The sequence below is a fragment of the Xyrauchen texanus genome, chromosome 35 (assembly GCF_025860055.1).
Source record: "Xyrauchen texanus isolate HMW12.3.18 chromosome 35, RBS_HiC_50CHRs, whole genome shotgun sequence".
NCBI lineage: Eukaryota > Metazoa > Chordata > Actinopteri > Cypriniformes > Catostomidae > Xyrauchen > Xyrauchen texanus.
Window position 1 is genome coordinate 10,061,665 of NC_068310.1, and position 22,647 is coordinate 10,084,311.

Here is a 22,647-nt window from a genome sequence, read left to right on the forward strand (position 1 = left end):
CACTTGGAGGCTAATGAACGCAGCCGAATCGTGGAAAACTTTCGCCTTCAGGGAAAAGGTGGTTTACCTCGACTCACCAGCAGATGGCGATACTCTCCACGAAAGTGAACGACTGTGTGAATTTATATTTATTTTTACGCGGCCAGCTTGTACTGCTCTGACTCGCCACCAGATGGGGCCCCTCCGTCTTAATTTTTAAGCACACACAAAAACCAGCCTTCCGTAGAGAGCATGGAGATCAGATTACACAGAGGGCGGAGAACAGCCCACTCCAGCACTGTCTTCCTCAAACTCCAGTGGGACAGAGAGCCTGCGATCCGTGCAGTTCAGACAGAAGATATATCTCACTGCTTTCACCTCCATTATTCCACACAATGTGAGGATCATGGCTGAAACAAGGTAAGAGTTGTCAGTTCGATTTTGCAGTTGCACAGTGCAGTACTTTAAACCTTGAAGGTAACTTTGAAATTAAATCCATGTTTGTTTATTGAAGATCGTGGCAGGAGTCTGAATGTCACTTTACGGGGACGTTTTCGATTAAAAGAAGTACAGGCGTAGCTTGATCACTTGATATTATTGCTAATACATAAGTGTGTTTTAAATGCTCTGCACGGGCAGTGATGTTCACACAGAAGTGTTTGCATGGTCAAAGTTTGACATATCCATGTCCATTCTCAGAAGACCTCCTATGAATCCAGGACAGCACTGACAGGGTTTGTGAACCATTCAAATATTCAAAATGCGTCTGGTTGGACTTAAGAAGCTAGAGACTTACAGTTTGATAATATGTGATAGTTCGCACACTTACTGTAGTTGTTCATGCATGAACTGTGCCTGCGAGGACCAAAAATAAAAGGCCATTTAAATCATAGCGAGTAATCTTCCAGTTTAAAGGGATAGTAAACGTCAAAATGCTAATTCTGTCATTATTTAATCACCCTGCTGCTGTTCCAAACCTGAATGTTCCTCTTTCTTCCGTGGAACACAAAAGCGTTGGGGGGCGTTCACACCAAACGTATTTTTGCATCAGTCTGCAATACTTTTATCGTTTTCCTATGTAACGTAACATGCAACACACATTTTTTAACACTTATCGAAACACCTGCATTATTTTCAATTTGTGGTGCCAAAACTAACACGTTTTTGTCAGACAACTCGAGATGCAAAATATTTTAACCAAGTAACTGCCTGTATTAACTGGTTATTATCCGATAAGGTATGAATCAAACAAATGGCAAAACAGGTGTGACAAAGGCCTATATTGGCTAAAACAGGCTCACTTGACAGATGTGGCCGCATCTCAGGATAGCATTCTGCTCTCAAATCTCATTAGCTTTTGCTTATTCAAAAATTAAGCATGTCAAGTTTGACATGAATTACCACCCTTCATGAGACATGCAAGAACCAATGAGGTTTGTTAGAAAATGACAAAATTTAGATTTTTGGGTGTCATTTTCCTTTAAACTAGGATTTGATATAAAGCATTATAAGCCCATCACCTTATCAGTGTTCACCAAAGCATCTGTTGGGTTTGCCATGCTGTGTTTTTTGATAGGATTGTTTGAAACGGAATACATTCATTCGTGTTACACACCACTATACCAGGTTTTCAGCTGTTTACCCTGCCAGCAGATGGATGATTCCCCTCACCGAGAAACACTTGTTGGGCAGAAGTCAATAGTCTTACCCTATCAGCTTAATGTTGCTATTGCAGGGTTTAGCTCACATTGTAGTTGCTTGAGAAAATAATGTATCTGTTATTGATCTGTGGTAAAGCCTTAATTACTAGTTTCTTCTTTGGATCTTCTCGGATGAAAATACAAATTGACTTAGCACTGCAAGTAAACAACTGAGGAACCCAAAACAAATGCCTCATCCCTGATGGATACATCAAGCTGTTCTCTCTGGTTCTAGCCTCTATAAAGAGGTCATGGCTTTTTTATTCTTTGTATTGGCTAATATGTGCATTGTATATTAATTGGATGTTTAAAATAATTCTTTTGAAGAAATGTTGCATCTGTCTGCTATTTCATGCTTTCAAACGTAATATGGAACGGCAGAGAAATTGTTGAAATGATATGACCAATTGTGATAGATGTAGCCCTGGTCTGATGGAAATTGAGTTTGTGGGTGTGCGTTTGTGTAGCCAAACTTGGCTCGGCTATAACTATGTAAGTGTAGGGTTTGTGTGTGACTGTGTGAGGGATGATGATATATGTTGGTCTCCTCCATTCACTTGTTGTGCTATAGTTGCTCTCCAGTAATATCTCCGAAAACACAAAGCTGCCTCTCCCTATGGAGTCTTCCTGTCGGCCCATTTAGGAAAAAGAGCTCTCTTCCCACTGTGTTCTGCTTTAGAACACTTTCTACTGCTCTTTTGGGACATTTGTGGGTTTTCCAGAGGTGTGGTTTTCAATGTCAAGAACACATTTCGTGCTTAAATGACCAAGTCAGTCGAATACTGAATATTTGCTTACTCTTTTGTTTGATTTACCTCATTGTTCATCTAATAAGCGTTTAAAAATAGTTTTACACAAGAGCTTTTGGTGCTTACCTGAGTCCATATTTAGTCAGAGTTTAGTTCATTTTTTTGGTGTGAAAGCGATTTTCCAAATTCAGGTGTGCTGATCGATGATGAACAATTAGCATCTTTGCACACTTCCAGTCACACTGTCATATAGGCGTAAGCGAAATATGCAAAAATGTTTATCCTAATATAAAAAAATAAAATTAAAATTTGATCGATAACATTGTATATCATGATATAAAAGTGATTAGAAAACATTCCTTTTTATTTAAAATAATGTCTAAAGTAGTCTAATAGTAGAAACCAACATGGAGACAAAGGGTGTGTGCCATCTGAACCTTGGTGCGCACCAAACGAGCGGGCCGAGTAATTTGCCTTTAATACTGACCTCAAGCATACCAGGTTCTTCTCTATGTTGCCCATTACAGTTCGGTACAGGCGTCGGAACCGCCGTCAGCCGTCCTGGAAGCATATCTTTGTTTGTGTGTGCAATGGAGGAATTTCTGGTGCTGTTTTGACTCCTTTGCACATTTTATTAACTCTTTGTTTATTCTCCTCTGGTAAAAATACCACCAAATATACATATATCCAACACGAGCATTTAGCCCAGCAGCCAGCATTGTTTTAGATGTTCATCAAGTTCCATCGCAAAATATACGTCATAAAAGCTGTCCAATCAGGTTGTGACGTTATCCTTATGCCTTCTGTTTTGTATCTTTAGGTTTGGTGTTAAAAATGCCAGTGTGAATGTCAAGTGAACCAGGACTAAATGCATAATTTTCTTTTTTGGTCCAGACCTAGAGGACCAAGAGAACCGAACTACAAGTGTGAACACACCCTAAGATTATATTTCTACGAACTTGACATGTGTTTTTAAACTTGAAAAAACTGCCTAGCTTTTTTTAGCGCAAGGATATAATGTAAATGGCCCATGTTTTTGCGTTAGTGCTGTTTTTCAGTTGCTTCAGTTGATGGATGTTTTTTACTGTTGCAGTTTTTTTATATAAATGTTTTTTATCACTGTACAATACGGTCCTGTTCATTAACATTAGTAAATGCATTCCTATATATTTACTGTGCATTTACACATTGAGAATCGATGGATTCATGCAAAAGCTGAAAAACTTTGCTTTCATAGGCTTTATATGGAGTTAAGTTGCATCTTGAACTGTTCTGAGACCAGTGCAGACAGACAGCACACTGGAGGATAAGTCATTCACTATATAGAGATCAAGGGAGCATCCTATAACTTTCTATGCAGCTAAGTGCATTCACTCCAAAATCTGACAAAAAGTTCAGTTTCAGGTTGCAGGTGATGTTTGGCCCACTCAACATGTTTGGCAGACATGGGACTATAAAAATCAGTACTTTGATTCAGAATAGATATATTGTGCAAAAGTTATAGGCACTTGTGAAAAATTTGCATAATGAGGGTGTCTCATTAATTTGCTGAGGATGTCAGCAAAGGTTGCATAATAATAATGCTATAAGTAGTTTTCATTTATCAATTAACATCATACAAAGTCCAGTAAACATAAAAAAAGTTTTCCCTTTTAAAACCCATCATTCTCCTAGGTACACCTAGACACAGTTTTTTTGATTGTTGGGAGATCGGATGTTCCAATTTATTTAGGCTGTCTCAGTTGCTTCTGTCTCTTCATGTAATCTCAGACTGACTCTATGTTCAGTGGGGGGGCTCTGTGAAGCCATGACATCTCTTGCAGTGCACCCTGTTCTTCTATTCTATTTTCTATTTGCAAAAGTAATGTTTGGGAGTCTAAAATGTTTTTTTCCTATTGACACTAAAACTGAAGATATAAATAATCATCTTAAGACAAATGTTCTTGTGAAACATATAGATATATATATATATATATACCATGTCAAATAAATTTAAACTCAGTTCCCTTTACAAAAAGCTTCACTATGAAGCGATTTTGGGAACAATCCTGCATTGTAACCAGCTGTGAATATGTGTGTAACACGTCACCGGAATTTATAGCCTCAGCTGGTGAGATCATTAGATGCACCTGTGGCCAGGCTGTAAATATACGCGTCACCAGCGTGTCGTCAGATCCGTTTTCTTCAGAGCATACTGTGCTGTGTGTTTCACAAGCCAGTCAGAAACTTTCTTTCCTCTGCTAGGATTTAGAATTTGTTAGGCAGTGCGCAGTGAACCTTTTCTCCTTTCCCTCTTCCTATAAATATATATAAAATTATATTAAGACCTGAGTGCGGGTGCATGCCCAACGAAGAAGCCTTTTCTGAACTTCGTCGGGCTACAGATTTATCTTTCCGTGCGACCAAGCAGACAGCCCATGCCATTGGTCGGTCTATGTCCGCTTTAGTCAGCACAGAGAGGCATTTATGGCTTAACTTTTTGGGCATCAAGGATAAGGTTAGAGTTTTCCCACTCAATGCCCCTGTTTCGCCTTCCAGTCTCTTCGGAGACGCCATGAATATGATTATCTCCAGATTCCAGGAGTAGAAAAGCCACAAGGTTCCCACTACCGTGAAACCGGAGCAGACACGTCTACTGTGGAAAGAGCTGCAAAATCTCTTGGTCAAAGGGGCCATGAACATGTTCCCCTTCCAGAGAAAGAGTCAGGCTATTACAGCAGATACTTCCTGGTCCCCAAGAAGGGGGTTGCGTCTGATTTTAGATCTTTGAGGCTTGAACCGCTCGGTCAGGGTGTTCAAGTTCTGTATTCTCAGATCCAGCATTACGATTGGCTGATCACGATCGATCTCGTGGACGCATATTTCCATATTGGAATTCTGCCACAGCACAGGAAGTTCCTGAGGTTCGCTTTCAGGGATGAAGCCTTCCAGTATCGGGTTCTTCCATTCGGCCTAGCCCCATCACCCCGCACATTCACAAAATGCATGGATGCAGCACTGGCTCCTTCGTGACTCCGGGGCATCCGCATTCTGAATTACATAGACGACTGGCTGATCTTAGCACAGCTCCAAGAACTGGCAGTTCAGCACAGGGATATTGTCTTAGCTCATCTGGTTTCTCCGGATCTGAGACTCAACGTCAAAGAGCGTTCTCTCTCCCACCCGAGGAATCACCTATCTGGGGGTTATATGGAATTCGATCAAGATGCGGGCACAGTTGTCTCCCGCTCGTTAGGGTTGTGCCTTGTGATGGCTGACCAACATCACGATGTAGAGCCACCATCGTGATGCCACGCCCCCTTTTGCGAGTCTTGCTAGTGTGACTCACTAATCCTAGTCTCTTCTATAGTTAACCTAAAAACTTTGCAGGGATTGCTCTGTAAATTAAATTGAGAATATAACTAATGCATATATGCTATTTTAAATACTGTAGTATATGCCAGAGACGTGACGTGTTAGTCTGTGAAAATACCGTGTCAGGTAGGCTACACAAATATTGATCTTGACATTGTTAGCTTCTTGTCTTTTTTTACATGTCTTACACTGTACATTTACATTAAATTTTTTTATGTTGTAGGCTACAAGAAAATAGCCTTTATTAATTAATTATTAGTAGTTGTAGCGTCTCAGAAAATCTTGCTCATTGTCACATAGCTCTTGTATACACTGAAGCGGCAGTTTAAGATAAACTCAGACCAGCGAACGTCAAATAACTTTTGTCTGGTTAATACTTTTTAAAGAAACATTTCCTTGGCCATAAATCCACAATGTCAAATCAAATGAAAGAAACAAGGTGAATATGAATAACACACATTTATTAAAACATAGAAGAACAACAAATAAAGAACAAGAAAACGGGAACACTCAGACCGAAACTCGGCATTAACATTTCACTTATAATTAGCAGCACAATTAACTTCAGCACAGGCTACAAAATAAATTATGTTATTGAAATATTGTAAAGTGGTCATATGAACTACACAAATGAATGTTTCAAAAATAATATGCAAAATCGAATAGCTCCGCAACGGATGGCGAAAAATAAGTAAAGAAGTCTACTATCTTTCACCATAGACCATGTATAAATTTCGATGTTTCTGGCCAGAAATACCAACATATTCACTTTATCTGGTTTTAATAAGCTGCGGATTGGAGTAACTACACTACCCGCTGTGCTGAAGACCCGCTCTGATGGAGTACTGGTAGCACATATGCACAGATATTTCCGTGCTAATCTTGCCATGAACGGAAACCTTTTGTCGTTCGTTTTCCACCAAGTCAGCGGGTCCTGTTCCCCATCAATGGCCATTTCCTGCAGGTACATGGTCATTTCTGCCTCGACCTTTTGCTCATCCGTGAGTAAAATAACAAAATTATAGTTTTTAAGTGGAAAATAGTATTTATGTAAAGAGATATATTAAAATAAAAAGTGCACAACTCTTCTTAAGTGAAAGCTAAAAAAAAAATGCTTCACGTGTCGTGCAACCTACTGATAAAGCGCCGACGAGTCATTAGTTGGGTTAGTAAAATAACGAAATTATAATTTTTCATATAATGTTTGAAAATTATATGAAATTATATAATCCCCGCCCCACCCCACTGATGATATCATCGTCCATCGCGATGTTTTACTGTCAACATCGTCAACTGCCAATTTAGGGGACATCGCCCAACCCTACCGCTCGTATCACGTCCATTCAGAACACCCTGAGCAAACTCAGGCTAGGTCAAGGTTGCACTGTTCACCAGTATCAACAAATACTAGGTCTCATGGCGTCTGCGTCCACGGTGATCCCTTTGGGCCTGCTCCAGCTGTGGCTAAAAGCCAGGGGATTTCATCCAAGGGCCAGTCACCTAGGGCTAATAAGGGTTTGCTTCGTTCCCTTGCTATGTGGTTCAGACCCTGGTGTAGGTGTGTCTCATCGTCGCAGGCTGCTAACGACTGATGCCTCCCTGACGGGCTGGGTAGCGGTCTTAAGTGGTCGTCCAGTTCAAGGGGATTGGAGGGTCGTCAGCTCGTTGTCACAGTAACTGTCTCGAGTTGATGGCGGTATTTCTGGCCCTGAAATACTTCCTCCAGAGGCTACCATGTCTTGGTGCAGGTGGGCAATACAGCGGTAGTCTCTTACATAAACCATCAAAGAGGTCCACGTTCACGTCAGCTAAATTTCTGGCACGTTGGATTCTCCTTGGGGCCAGGGCAAGCCCCTATCACTCAGGGAAGTTTATATCCCTAAATGCCCGTATGTGGGAGCAGATTTACTCTCCAGACAGAAAATACCGACGGGTGAGTGGAAACTCCACCCCTAGGTAGTGGAACAAATCTGGGTAAGATTTTACATGGTAGAAGAGGACCTCTTTGCCTCTATGAACAGCACTATGTCTCCTCTACTTCTCCCTGAGTCACCCAGCCCCCCCGGGTCTGGACGTGATGGCGCATACATGACCCTGAATGCGTCTGTATGCATTTTTCCCCGGTTTCTCTGCTCCCAGGAGTCTTGGCCAGAGTTCGCCAGCAAGGGTCTTGCCTCTCACCAATAGCACCACGCTGGCCGAACAGGGTATGGTTCTCGGAGTTAATATCTCTCCTCGATGGCTCGCCTTGGGCGATTCCAGACAGGAGGGACCTTCTGTCTCAGGCACAGGGGACGATATTTCATCCCCGGCCCGAATTGTGGAAACTTCATGTTTGGCCCCTGAAGGGTACCAACTGAGGGACACATGGCTGTCACCTGAGGTTATCGAGACCATTCTTAGTGCTAGGGCTCCCTCTACCAGAAGAATCTACACCAATAAATGGGGTGTCTTCGAAAAGTGGTGCAGTTCACATGGTGCAGATCCAGTTAACTGCCAAATTGTTTCAGTTCTGGACTTCCTGCAGGAAAAACTGTCAGCAGGCATATGCCCCGCTACTCTCAGGGTTTATGTGGCCGCCATTTCGGCATGCCACGCCTTGATGGACGGGGTGCCTTTGGGGAGGCATCCTCTACTCGCTCACTTCATTCGTGGAGCCATGCGACTGAGGCCTCCTGTTAGGACCAGAACTCCTTCATGGAGGTCCTGGAGGGTCTGGTTGAGACCCCCTTTGAACCTCTAGAGTCAGCGTCTGACAGACTTCTGACAGATGGTCTTTCTTATGGCGATTACCTCTCTTAAGAGGATTGGGGATCTACAGGCTCTGTCTGTTTTGCCAGCTTGTTTAGAATTTGCCCCAGGTATGGCCAAAGCTATTCTGCATCCTCATCCTGACTACCTTCCTAAGGTGCCTTTTTTGACACTACATCCTGTCACTCTGGAAGCATTCTGCTCCCCGCCGTTTTTAACGCTGGAGCAGGAAAGACTTCGCGGACTCTGCCCAGGCGTGCCCTTCAGACTTATGTCCACTGCACTAGCCAGTGGCGTAAGTCAGGGCAATTATTTGTCTGCTATGGGGGCCGCAACAGGGGGGCGGCCGCTACCAAGCAGACTATGTCACATTGGGTGAGGGATGCTATTGCCCTGGCCTATGAGGCGCGTGGTCAAGCTTCGCCAGTAGGTGTCAGGGCTCACTCCACCAGAGGGGTCGCCTCCTCTAAAGCCTTGGCTAGAGGGGTCCCTCTGCAGCAGGTTTGTGATGCGGCAGGCTGGTCCTCTCCGCACACGTTCATCGAACTTTATGGGTTAGATGTTTTTGCTACTCCGGACTCCTACGTCCTTGAGTCGACATCTCAAGCTCATGTCTGAACAAGTTTGTGATGCGGCAGGCTGGTCCTCTCCGCACACATTTGTCAAATTTTATGGTTTAGATGTTTATGCTACTACGGGCTCTTACATCCTCGAGTCGACATCTCAAGCTCATTTCTGAGACCTCTCGCATTCTTGTGAGCACACTTCACAACCGTAGGTGTCTGGACAGCCCTGTGCGGCGGCGTGGGTATTGCGTTCCCAAAATTGCTTAGCAAAGCGCAGCATCATAGTGAAGCTTTTTGTAAAGAGAACGTCTCGGGTTACATGTGTAACCCTTGTTCCCTGAAAAAAAACGATGCTGCGCTTCTTTGCTGAACTGGGACGTCCCAGGACTGCTCTTCAGAAAAAGATATCTGACGACACGCTGGTGATGCATCTATTTATAGCCTGGCCACAGGTGCATCTACAGATCTCACCAGCCGTGGCTATAAATTTCGGTCAATGTTCATTGACGTGTTACACACATATTCACAGCTGGTCACAATGCAGGATTGTTCCCAAAAGCGCTTAGCAAAGCGCAGCATCTCATTCCGCTTTTTTCAGGGAACAAGGGTTACACATGTAACCCGAGACGTTTTTCACAATTCCTGACATTTAATTGTTGAAAACATTCTTTGTCTTAGGTCAGTTAGGATCACTACTATATTTTAAGAAGGTGAAATAATAATAATAGTGGAGAGAATTATTTATTTCAGCTTTCATTTCTTTCATCACATTCCCAGTGGGTCAGAAGTTTACATACACTTTTTTTAATATTTGGTAGCATTGCCAAAAGAGAACTGGTGTATCTGAGTCAGGTTTTTAGGCCTCCTTGTACGCACATGCCTTTTCAGGTCTGTACAAATATTCCATCGGATTGAGGTCAGGGCTTTGTGATGGACACTCCAATACCTTGAATTTGTTGTCCTTAAGCAATTTTTCCACAACTTTGGAGGTATGCTTGGAGTCAATGTCCATTTGGAAGATCCATTTGCGATGAGCTTTAACTTTCTGGCTGATGTCTTGAGATGTTGCTTCAATATAATCCCATAATTTTCCTTCCTCATGATGCCATCAATTGTGAAGTGCACCAGTCCCTCCTGCAGCAAAGCACTCCCACAATATGATGCTGCCACTCCCATGCTTCACGGTTGTGATGGTGTTCTTCGGCTTGCAAGCCTCACCCTTTTTCCTCCAAAAATAACGATGGACATTATGGCAAAACAGTTACATTTTTGTCAAACCAGAGGACATTTCTCCAAAAAGTAAGATATTTGTCCCCATGTGCACTTGCAAACTGTAGTCTGGCAGTTTTGGAGCAGCGCCTTCTTACTTGCTTAGCAGCCTTTCAGTTTATGTCGATATAGGACATTGTTTAACTGTGGATATAGATACCTGTTTCTTCCAGCATCTTCACAAGGTCCTTTGCTGTTGTTCTGGGATTGATTTGCACATTTCATACCAAACACATGGTGTTTATACTTGTGTACTATTGTTTGTACAGATGAACGTGGTACCTTCAGGCATTTGGAAATTGCTTTCTAGAATGAACCAGACTTGTGGAGGTCAACAATTTTTTTTTCTGAGGTCTTGGCTGATTTCTTTTGATTTTCCCATGATGTCAAGCAAAGAGGCACTGAGTTGAAGGTAGGCCTTAAAATACATCAACAGGTACACGTCCAATTGACACCAATTAGCCAATTAGCCTATCAGAAGCTAATTGGCTAATTGCCTAAAGGCTTTACATAATTTTCTGGAGTTTTCCAAGCTGCTTGAAGGCACAGTTAACTTAGTGTATGTATACTTCTGATGTTCTGAAATTGTGATATAGTCAATTAAAAAACAATCTGTCTGTAAACAATTGTTGGAAAAAGTACTTTTGTCATACTCAAAGTAGATGTCCTAAATGACTTGCCCAAACTATATTTTGCTAATATGAAATCTGTGGAGTGGTTACAAATTTTGTTTTAATGACTTCAACCAAAGTGTATGTAAACTTCTGACTTCAACTGTATATAATGTATATTCTGATGAGCAGTTTTAAATAAATAATCTTTTATCTCATATTTGTATAAATTATGAAAGAGGTGTGAACATTTATGAGACAAAAGGGTATGTTATCTTATTTTCATGACTATATATATGTACTGTTTATTAATCCTGTGATTAATGGCTTATCAGCTGTCTTCTGATTTCTATCTTGTTTCTGAACGGCAATGTAATTATGTGATTTGGTGACTAAAAACAGCCATTTGGCTCCTTCATTTTTCAGTTTAGGAGCCAATGGCTCCTAAGTTATTTTTGTAGGTGGGCTTGAGAAAGTGGCTTTATTTCACACAAAACTTGAAAACAGAAACGCAAATGCTCACTGTGTCACGTTTGAAAGCAGCATTCCCAGTATAGGTCGGTATCTGCTGAATATTAACCCAAGACCACTGATGTAAAATCGTTTAGCCTAGAGTGGCAGTCATTAAATGCACAGTAGGGCATGTCTTAAAATAACTTGCTACCCCCACTGAGATGATAGGAAACTGAGCACGGCAGCACTCAAAATCTAGCCCTGCTCTCCCTCTGGCAAGGTGGGGCTTTTCTTTACTTGTCAGCTAGTGTCTTGTGAAACCATCTTCAAAACTTAATAAACACAGGCCTGTTTAAGGCCATCAAAGACAATATTAAATCAAAGTTGACCCTTTTTACTTTTATTTAAATGTATACCTGGCTGACAAAAGAATAACTACGCAAGGCTATTCGGAAAAACATCACATTATGGAAGTATAAATGCATTGCAAATGTTCCATGTTGTCTTTAAGCTGGTGGTGGTACATCAGGTTACATACAGCTGTTTGTTGTAGATGAGTTGAGTTTGGTCTTAGTTTTGTTGTCAAGTGCTTGCAATATTCATATAAAACATACAGGTATAAAAGGTCATAAAAAAGTAGATTGAGTAGGTTTAATTTGTTGGTTTGACTCTATGAAGAGGCACCAGCCACAGTTTCATGTGAGTTAAGCTGTTTCAAGATCTTGCCTTGATACTTTCCAGTGCATAACCATCAGGGCTGGACTGGTAATCTGGCACACCGGGCATTTTCCCGGTGGGCCAAAGCTCTTTGGGGCCGATCAGGTGCGGACTGGCCATCGGGAGAACCGAGCGGGCCGGCGGTTCGCAGCGAAACAGTCCGAATGGGCCGCAATAATCTAAAATGTGCTGGCGTGTTATGCAGAACGGACATCAAAATGGCACTGCGATATACAGAAAAGGACAGTGAACACCCCCCAGCTCAAGTTTTGGACCAGTTGCCATGTAAAATCACGGGCCGATATGTCTTCTCAGTCCAGCCCGGGTAACCATCCATAACCACAAGAAACAGAATGTTAGGGATATTAGCGTAAAACCACCTCTCCCTTTTAGCCTTCAGAGGTCTCTTTCTGTTTTTGAGAGTGCTCATAATGCACATAACCAGTTAGTAGCACCATTTCTCTTTTTTCAGTGGAAGTTTACCACATGTTCCTTCCTTTAGATGAGTTTGACTTTTGCCGCTTGGAGATTTAAACAGAGGGACAGCACACATACCTGCCCTGGAGGCTCATCTCCATGGTTTAGTCTTTTGAAATTCCTCTTAAATCTGTATTGGAAAACTTCATGTAATGAGAGTGGCAGAAATTGAGGGTGTTTCTCTGGGTTTCCTTGATGAACACAAGAGGACTTTCACATTTCGTACACTTTGGCTCTATTCTACTTGTACTGCAAGTATTATGTTAACACGAAAAATGCGATGAGACCTAGTTACCATGAGCACATGAATGGTGTGCTTGTTCTAACGAAAAAGTGCACAAAGTGCTTTTCCAAGGGGTATTCATGCCCGAAGAGAATAGTGCAAGTACACAGTGTATGGTACATCATTAAAGACACAGATAAATGTTCCCCCATCTGTACTAATACACTTTTCTGAATCCTCTCACATGAATACCCTGCCTCTCCAAAACACCCACACTTGTCCTCTGAGCCACCCCTAACACCCGGCCAGCCCCCAGCAAACACAATGCAGTACCTCATCTATCTGATAAGAGTGGACATGACCTGCAAGTGTTGTGGGCCAGGCCATCCTGAGCTGTTTGTGCATGAATTGGTGGGTTTGGGGTGGTGTGTTCAAGCACTTTGAGAAGCAACAGATTGAGGAATGTGCTTGATGATTTGCTTTTTTGTAACCTTTCATATTTTGAAGCTTTTCCATGTTAATAGTTTAAGTGTTTAATTTTTTGGTTTAAGTGTTTAATTTGTTTTTCCTACTTTTGGCCAGACAAAAAGATAGTCCTTCCCCAAACTTTGGTCGATCCAGTGTTGCTATGTTGGGCTGGTTGGGATTCTCAACAAAACAGAGCCATTTTTTTGAAAGCCCCACAGTGTTAATGGAAGTCAACCCACAAATGGCATATTTATAGTTATTGCATATTAAGCTAGGAAACTATTAATTATTTTAGCATTGGTAAAAAAATTACAATTTACATTTTGCCTGAGGCTTGAGCCATACTGTGATCAAACAATTGCAATAAAACATCTTTAACTAGTCAATGAAAAACATTTCTTGACTTTTCTTCCACAGTCAATACTAGCATCCCACTCAAATAATATAACCAAGAATTATTGAATTAATATCTCCTTGGCAAACGTTGACAGGCATTTAATGGACTGGTGTTGTGATTGGCAGTGGAATAGTGAAGAGAAATGTTCATTTTCTTATATCTCTTTTATTCTTGTATGTTTTCTTTAGGGATTGTGTCATAGATTCAAAAGGTCTGCAATGACCTCGGCCTGTGTATGAACTATAGGGATCAGCGATGTAGAGTGAAGGACGCGCCTGGCCTGTGCCCTCCCACCTCACTGTGCCTCTTCCTTCCTGGTTGTTATTAACAGAGGACTAGAGAGATGAAGAATGACTTAAAAAGTCAAAAAAAGATCTGGGCCACAGTACCATGCTATACCAAAAAGAATTTCAAGGTGGTAAATGCCAACATTCTGCTTTGAAGTCTTTGGCTCTTTCTTTGCAAGGACATTTGTCTAAAACTGAAACAACCGCAATTAAAATATATTGTGACATGGAATTATGAGCCATGACTTAACAACAAGTACGTGTGTTTTGACCAGTGATGGTCAAGTTACTTGGAAATAGTCATTAGTTACTGATTACTGATTACTTCTCCAAGAAAGTAATCCAGTTAATTTACTAATTACTTATTGCCAAAAGTAATTCAAAAACATGATCCACGACCTGAATACACTATAAAGCAATAGACCTTTCAGCCTTATTCTATCCTTTCTGCATATTCCATCATCTAAAATTGAATCAAATGAAACCTTCTCTTTTTTTAAAACTTGTTTTATTAGTTTCAATATTTTAACTTTATGCACATTACATCAAGCAAAAATGTAATTAAATGCAACATTCTCAGACTTGAAGAAAATTGTTGAACATTTAAACCTATTTTCTGCACATTCCACCATATTTTAATGAACTTATGTTCTGTTAACTTCTATTTCTGCATATTCCAGCATATAAACTAAAAATATTTTTTGTAAAACCCTTCATTCGAATAGATTTAAATAAAATACAGCAATAAAATAATTAAAATGAAAGTATCTCCTGACTGTATTCCAAATTATTAACATTTACATCTTTTAATAGTAAAGTGCAGAGAAGAGTAAAAATAATTTTACCAAAACAGAAAATGCTGTTGCATGCCACATTTAGGCTGTTAGCTGTAAAGTGGAATTAATCCAGTGAACGGTTACACCCATAAAACTTTTGTTATTTACCGTCCAGATGTCAGCAGTAGTGGAAACAAAGTCTACATCTCCGAGTGCAGCCTTCAAATTAGCGTCCATTATGTCGTATTCTCTCTCAAGGTATCCTGCAAATGACTTTCTCTGCGGCAGCTTGATGCCGTCTTTGGTCGGTATTTTTTCTACGATGCGTCGGAACGATTCAGAGTCAACAGTGGAAATTGGCAGCATGTCCTCGACAATATAGCCAGCAACGAGATTATTCAGTTCAGCGGCACTAAGTCCTGTCACTTTTAAGTCTATTTTCACCTGTTTAGCAGGAGACGGGCCCTCGGAGGTTCGCCTGGTGGAATTGGATGTAGCCGCAGCGGTCATGTCAGTTGGCGGTTCAGGGTTATTTTCAGTAAGTTTCACATTCCTGTGCTGGCTTGCTAGGTGCTTGCTCAGATTTGAGGTGGAATTTTTCGCTGTAGATAAAAGTTTTCTTCCCACGCAGAGTGTACAGCGGACGCTGATGTTTTTGTCACCTTTAACCGAGTCAAACTCAAAGTAATGTCGGTACTTCCAAGCATTAAACGCTGCATGGTCCTGCTCTCTCCCGCGCTCCATGTTGTCTCGTTCAACACTACACATGTCAGTGTTTACCACTGACGTCGCGGCGCTCATACGTCATCATTGTCACTCACGAGTCACGACTCACGTCACGAGACAGTCTCACGAAACAAAATCACGGTCAAGTAATGCAGTAATGCAGCCTGCTTACGGGGAAGTAACTGTAATCTAATTACTGTTTTTGCAACTGTAATCCCTTACTTTACTCGTTACTTGAAAAAAGTAATCGGATTACAGTAACGCGTTACTTCTAACACGTTACTGCCCATCAGTGGTTTTGACACATTAAGTTGTGGTGCTCATCTGCCTGATGTGTGGTTGAATCAAGCTCGCAACATTTCCAGATCCCATTTCGCCCTCTTCGACATAGTATTTGTTGTCCTCTCTCTCTCTCACTGTCCTTGTCAATAAAACTGACAAAAAGCCCCACCCCCAAAAAATTTATAAAATACATTACACATTGCTAACAAAGCCGGTACTAAGATTTGATGTTTTGGGGGCATTTTAATCATAAGGGTGGGCATGTGGTTGTCTCTTCATTAGACTGGGAAGGGGGTGTAGGACATTTTGGGGTGCACAAGGAAAATGTAAGTGGTGCCCTTCAAGTGGGAAAAATATTGTTTGGAATTCACTGTCTGTCAAACATATTTTACAATGTCACATCAGGATGAAAATTGCAGAAATGCTAATGCAGATCGCTGTTGCCCCCTGAATTACCCGTTAAACTTGAGGGCAGGAGTCTTGTTCCGTGCTCCCCCTGAGATCCCTAATCAGGCATCCTGCTCGTTAACAGTGAGTGGGTACCAGGCTGGTTTCTATGACAAATGCCGCTTTTGTCCATGGTCAAGGAGTGTGGATAACACAGACGCTAGCTCTGGAACGCTAATTTCTTTAATTGCAATTGAGGCCACAGTAGCGATACAGAGCTAATTGCAATGGCATGACTCCTCTCTCGTAAATTGGGTGGAAATAAAACTTAACTACCAGAAATTGCACGTAATTAGTGTATCTGTGGGGAAAAGGCACACTTAAAAATGCATTAATTTCATTGCGTAAGATAAAAAATATCAAACCAAGTGACATCTGCAAACAAATGATGCTAGAAATTTAGCTGAACAAACTTTTGTTTAATTAAAAAAGTCATTTGTTCACAAATTGGACTACACTGGTTGTGCTGTATTGTGCTGATTTTTAGTACGATGTTGTATCCACATCTGTGGAAAAATATAGACATTTATGAACCATTATTGGAACTAAATGTCATGAACATTATTCAGTTCCATTCAGATCCAGTTCCATAAGCAAGTTTAATGGAACAACATGAGGTCACATGTTAAATACATTTTTAGTTTAAAACGCAGAGGAACAATTCTCTACCAAGTTTTCGAAAGCGCTCCCCTAGTACAGCATACTTTGGAAAATGAGAAACTGAGTTACCAACTAAAAACATGGAAGCATGTATATGGCCTAAAGGCCTGTTCACACCAAGAATGATAACTATAATTATAACCATAAAGTTTTAAAAATCATTCTAACTCTTAAGAGGTCCACACCACAACAAAGATAACGTCACCAAGGAATTATACCGTTTTGTTCACTTTCAGGACGATTATCTTCCAGCTAATGAATGATAATTGATGAAATTTGACAGCTAATCAAAATACATCCAACTTAAAAGGGATCGAGCCACAATGTGGACTCAAAATAACACTCCAGTGCCGGAACGCCACTTATTATATCGCACAAATGAATTGGAAACTCCTGCTCAAGAAGCGGCAATGTTTCTTCTGCAGTCTTCTTCAGTATTACCGGAGATGAGATCATGAAAAGCTAACGCAAGCTGGTACCAAAGATTTTCTCGGGTATCCAGCTGTAATTTCAACAACATCGTCTTGCCTCCTTTGAAGTTGTATCTGTCTGTTTTTCTTTTAGTTTCTTTGCAAAACAACGTGTTTAGAATAAGTAGAATGTTACTGTCCGTTGGTGTGGTGGGGATGCTAATATAGTTATCATTACAGTTATAGTTATTATTCTTTGTGTGAACGGGCCTTAAGACTGATGGTGCGTTCCAGACAACTTGAAAATAACACCTGGAATGGCAATTGAAGGACATCTGACTTGTAAAAACGTATTTCTGAGAAGGCATGAGAGGCAAGTTTAAAATTTTATATATAATGATGCCTTATTTTTTGCTATTCTATGGCGAACACAAACATTTTGTGTCCATGACTTTGTGCCAAAATGATTATAAGCACACACAATTTTCTTGTTAAATCATGCTGCTCTTTCGTGGTGTGTACATTTGTCCATGATCTATGACTGATTGGAATGCTTTGATGTTGGAAGTGGAGAATTTCAACTCAGATATTCCCACCTCTTGACTTCTGGAAACCAGCTCAAGACAACCCCAATTATTGGAATACATTTTCATGTCTGGTAACCTCGCTGACCCCGGCAACTCTATTGGAGTCGTTTTAATGCACGTTTAAGTTTAATTTTCCTGTTCTTTTCTTTTATATAAGATTGTTAATCCGGCTGTTATTTTAAATTAGGAAGGGAGGACGAGCAGGTGTGTGTCTGGTTTTAGATCATCCTATCAGTTACTATGTTCGTGAGTAGAGTGTGTCATGTGGAGCTCTCTGTTGTAACTCTAGCCGAGAGCTCAACAGATGAATTGGGCCCTTCCTCAGGGGGCCGTGTTGATGGGATCTGAGTCATTATTTCATATTCTATTGCAGGACGCCCACCATTGTATCTGTTCTAAGTCACCATCATCTTGAAGTGTTTGCATTTATTTGTTCATGTCTGTCTATAGATGTTTTCAAGCAAGCGTGCAGTTTGTTTGAACTGGTCTAAGTTCAGCATAAGATGGGAAAATACTGATAGACAAAGACGAAATGAGAGAGAGAGACGACGAGAGATTTCTGAAAAATGTAGGCCTACTGGCTACTCTTTTCCATATAACGAAAGTGAATGTGGTTCCAGGTTGTCAAGCTCCACAATGACAAAAAAGCACCCCAATATAGTATCATTAAAAGTTGTATATTTTACTGTATTGATTTGCTTGTTTTAATGGATGCAAACAACAGAGAGCATAACTTTCTTCAAATAATGACTTCAGAAGTCGTCTGTAGGTCACGAGTGGTATGGACTATTTTAATCATGTTTTAACCCCCCACCCCCCCAACAAAAAACAAAACAGTGGCCAGTACATTTCCCAACATTTCTTGTGGTGTGTTCCACTGAAGAAATAAAGTCATACTGGGTTGGAACGACATGAGGGTGTGTAAAAAATGGCATGTTTGGTTTAGTTATTAGTTTATACTGAAGGTACACTCAGTAATCTTTTGAAGTATGCCGAAGTGGTTTACATTGGCATAAAGTGACTCCTAGTGGCCTGGAAGCTGCATCATTCAAACACAATAGTTTTCTGTTACCGCTGCCATTGTAGAAATTCACTATGCACAGTAAGCCAGGATTAATTTAATCCTTGAATGAAAGTGCCTAATAAAAGTGCAGTTAATGCAGAAGTAGAATAAAAGACCTTTTATCAGGTTACTATAATGACTGAACTATTCACATGTGTGGTCATGATTTTATACATGAGGAAAACAATTATTGAGTGCACCTTAAAATGCCAAAAAATTATGTAAGATCCACTAAATCTTTCTTGCAATTACACTCTGATGTTCTCTTTTTGACTTATTTTACATCAGTCCTCCCAACGCTTTCCAGATATCCATATGTAATTCACATCTCTGTAACGAGAAACACACACACAAATGTGAGACAAAGAGCATGTTTAAAGCAGCGTGCAGTTGTTCGGGCAGGCCTGTGAGATCGTTTAGTGGAGCATGATCCTGTGTTTTTCTGGACTGACCTGCTCTGCTTGTAGTCACTGGAATTTGAGGTGATCCCATTGTGTTTTTTTTTCCCCCGTAGCTTACACTACACTGCGTGTAGGCATGTACCCATTTTAGAAAGTGTCCTATAAATATTTTCTTAGTGGAGGAAGAACCACATTGCTTTTAATCTAGACTCTGGATACAGACAGCCCAACTTTTCCCAGAGTCATTGAGGTATTTTAAACCTCAGATCAGATGAAGACTGTGTTAAATGAGGCGTTTGATTGCATGTCATGGATGGACAGACTGAAGAACTATGCCTCTTTTTGAACTCGCTCGTAAAATAGAACTTCCCCCACATGCAATTATAATATTTATAAATGTGCACCAACGCACTGTATTTGTCCTCTGCTGCAAAGCACAATGGCCGATATCAAGTACATGTCTGTTAATTTATATAAAACCGTATCAAACATATTTTGTTTTATTAAATAATTGTATTAATCATTTTACTTTACTGTATCATGTCTTTTAAAACACACTTATGCAGATTCAAACTTGAACATTCTCATGTAATTATTCATGATGTGTCAAATTTAAATGTGTGTAAATGAGTTTGGACAGCTACGGTGGAGGGCAAGATTTGCAGTTAATAATGAAATAAATGTCTTTTGCTCAAGCAAAGCTTTTGGAAGACTTAAGAAGAAGTGGAATGTAGCACTCAAGTCTTATGGACTTAAATGTACTTAACCCTTAAATGAATATCCTGGGTCTTTGGTGACCCGGGACCTCATTTGACCATAGTGACCTCCTTTACCTCATTCAAATATGGGAGATATGCCCACACTTATTTTGTATTCCTCAAACGTTTTCTTATGAATCATTTAACAATTTAAAAAAAGACAAAATTGGATCATTTTTTATTTTTTTTCTAATTGTATAATTACCAAAAAGGGGACTTTAGTGGCACGAGCTATTAAATAGTGTTGCAGTATATATTTCCACTTCTGTAAATCATATTTTTATGATTATTTCATATACATTTAAGTTTAAAATCCCAGAATGCCTATTTCTTTGTTAAGTACAAGACAAATGAGTGCCATATTCTTTAGGGATGTACAAGACTAGTCAACTAAACGGTAATGATGCAGCTAGTCGACACTGGAATTACTTGTTGGTCAGTATTTTTCCCCATTACTTTTTAGTCAACTAGTTGACTCTTTACACTGTAAATTGATGTTTAACTTTACACTTAAACATTAGTCAAATTAGTAGTTACGCACATCCATAATATGTGTAATATACACATTACTACTATATCATGTAGATTTTCTGCACAATGGTGGTAAATTATCAGTATCCTACTAGCATGTAGATCCATTTGGGATAGATATACATGCCAGGTCGCTAAAGAACAGAGGTATGTAATAATGTTAAGCAAAGAGCCCATGCATTTAAGTGTTAATGCTGGTTTTATGGTGTCATTTTGTCATTTTTGGAGATTGACAGCCACTGGTCACTGTCTGCTGTTGTGAAATGCAAAAGAGCAGCATGTACATTTTTCAAAACATTGAAAGAAAAGAAAGCAAGTCATATGGGTTTGGAAGAGCACGATGGTGAGTAAACGATAACAGAAATAAAATATTTGTGTGAACTGACCCTTCAAATCAAACCAAACAAGATTCTCCATGGTAAAACAAGCTTGCTTGATAATGAATATTTATTTTGCTAGCACAGATGGGAGTTGAAGTGTGGTAATCCATCGTAACTAGGCCCTGCTGAATTCCTTCCACAGACCCCTCATGATTAAATCATGGCAAGAATGATCTGCATGACCTGTTTTGCATTATTTTGCATTCAGCTTCTCTTTGATAGATGTAGGCCGAAGAGTGCTGAGAGTGAGAGAAAATGATCGACTCAAACAATACAGAACAAAAGCAAGGACAAACTTCTGCAGCCATTAATGACTGAATGTTTTGGCTTGATCTAAAACTGCTCCTGAACTTTGGTCTAGACTGTTTCTCTCTTTCTCTGTCTCTCATTCTTTGTAAAGTTTCTCTCTGCTACTCTCTCTCTCTCTCTCTCTCTCTCTCTCTCTCTCTCTCTCTCTCTCGTACTCTCTTGGGGAACTTTCACACAGCAGCAGAATGCGATTGTCAGTCCTGTTCAGGGCAGGGACTAGGATAAGATCTTGGGATTGGGGCATTTTGAACATTAGGGTGGGCGATAGGTTGTCTCGTTTCACAGTCTGACCATGGATGTATTGGGGGCTTGGCTATTTCACCATCCTACCGGGGTGGGGGCATCCGAAGTTTATTGGGGGCACAAGGAAACCTTTTTACTGTGCGTTGAGAGTAAAAGTTTGGTTTGACTTGTTCTGTGTGTCCAAAGACAAAGTCCACCCAAGCCTTTAATACTCTCTCTATTCTTTACAGTCAGTTTACAACAAATAATAAACATTTAATTCGAAGCACACACTTTATCCAACTGACTTGTTTTTACAATTTAGTTTTCAAATAAATGAGTCGATAATGATGTAGTTTTTCTCTTTTGTAAGTCGCTTTGGATGAAAGCATCTGCCAAATGAATAAATGGAAATGTTCATTTAAAAGCACAACTTGGATGGAAATCTGACTTTTGTCAGTTAATACTTGTTGGATGAACTCATCCCTCAATTGGACTTGCATATGAAATAATATTGAGTCAATTGTGAAAAGATTCTCCATATTCAGCAGTTTGAAGAAAAAATTGGCTTGTTCGGAAGAAACACATTTTCTCTCAGAAGTGCTTTAAAGTTTGTCACAACTGGCTCTAGACTTTCTCATCCTATCTTTCCTGCTTTATATAGCCCCCTGCAGAGAGTGTAGAGAGAGAGATTCAGGTGTTCTTTTCATTTCTCTCTCAGCATGCATTACTGCTCAGAGAGTTGTGTGGGAGTCCTTTTCTGAGGCCTCTCTCTCTCTCTCTCTCTCTCTCTCTCTCTCTCTCTCTCTCATGATGAGGAGAACAGTGGTTTTACTTTCACAGGCATTTTACACTTCCATGAAACTGTTTTACATGCTGTTCAACTATCATGTCTCTCTTTTTAATCTTTAATATACTTTATATTTGTCGTTTTCTGTCCATTTTCTTTTTGTCTTGCTTTCCAGCAAAAATCCTTAATAAAGTTAAGTTTATAATTTTTGGATGTTAAAATACTTTCTCCCCTTGTGGGTATACCTCACTACATTTTGTTATATTTATGCTTAAAACAAGAATTAAATAATTTGCCAATGGGG

At 40.2% G+C, this 22,647-nt stretch overlaps 1 protein-coding gene across 1 annotated transcript in view; it reads left to right on the top strand.

Annotated features, from left to right (window-relative positions):
- The first annotated feature begins 309 nt into the window (after positions 1–309).
- LOC127629151 (rho GTPase-activating protein 39-like) overlaps positions 310–22,647 on the top strand; it is a 106,553-nt gene continuing 84,215 nt past the window's right edge. The window contains exon 1 of the mRNA XM_052106239.1: positions 310–399. Within this exon, the coding sequence (XP_051962199.1) occupies positions 386–399 (14 nt within the window). The 5' untranslated portion in view covers positions 310–385. The remainder of the gene's footprint in view (positions 400–22,647) is intronic.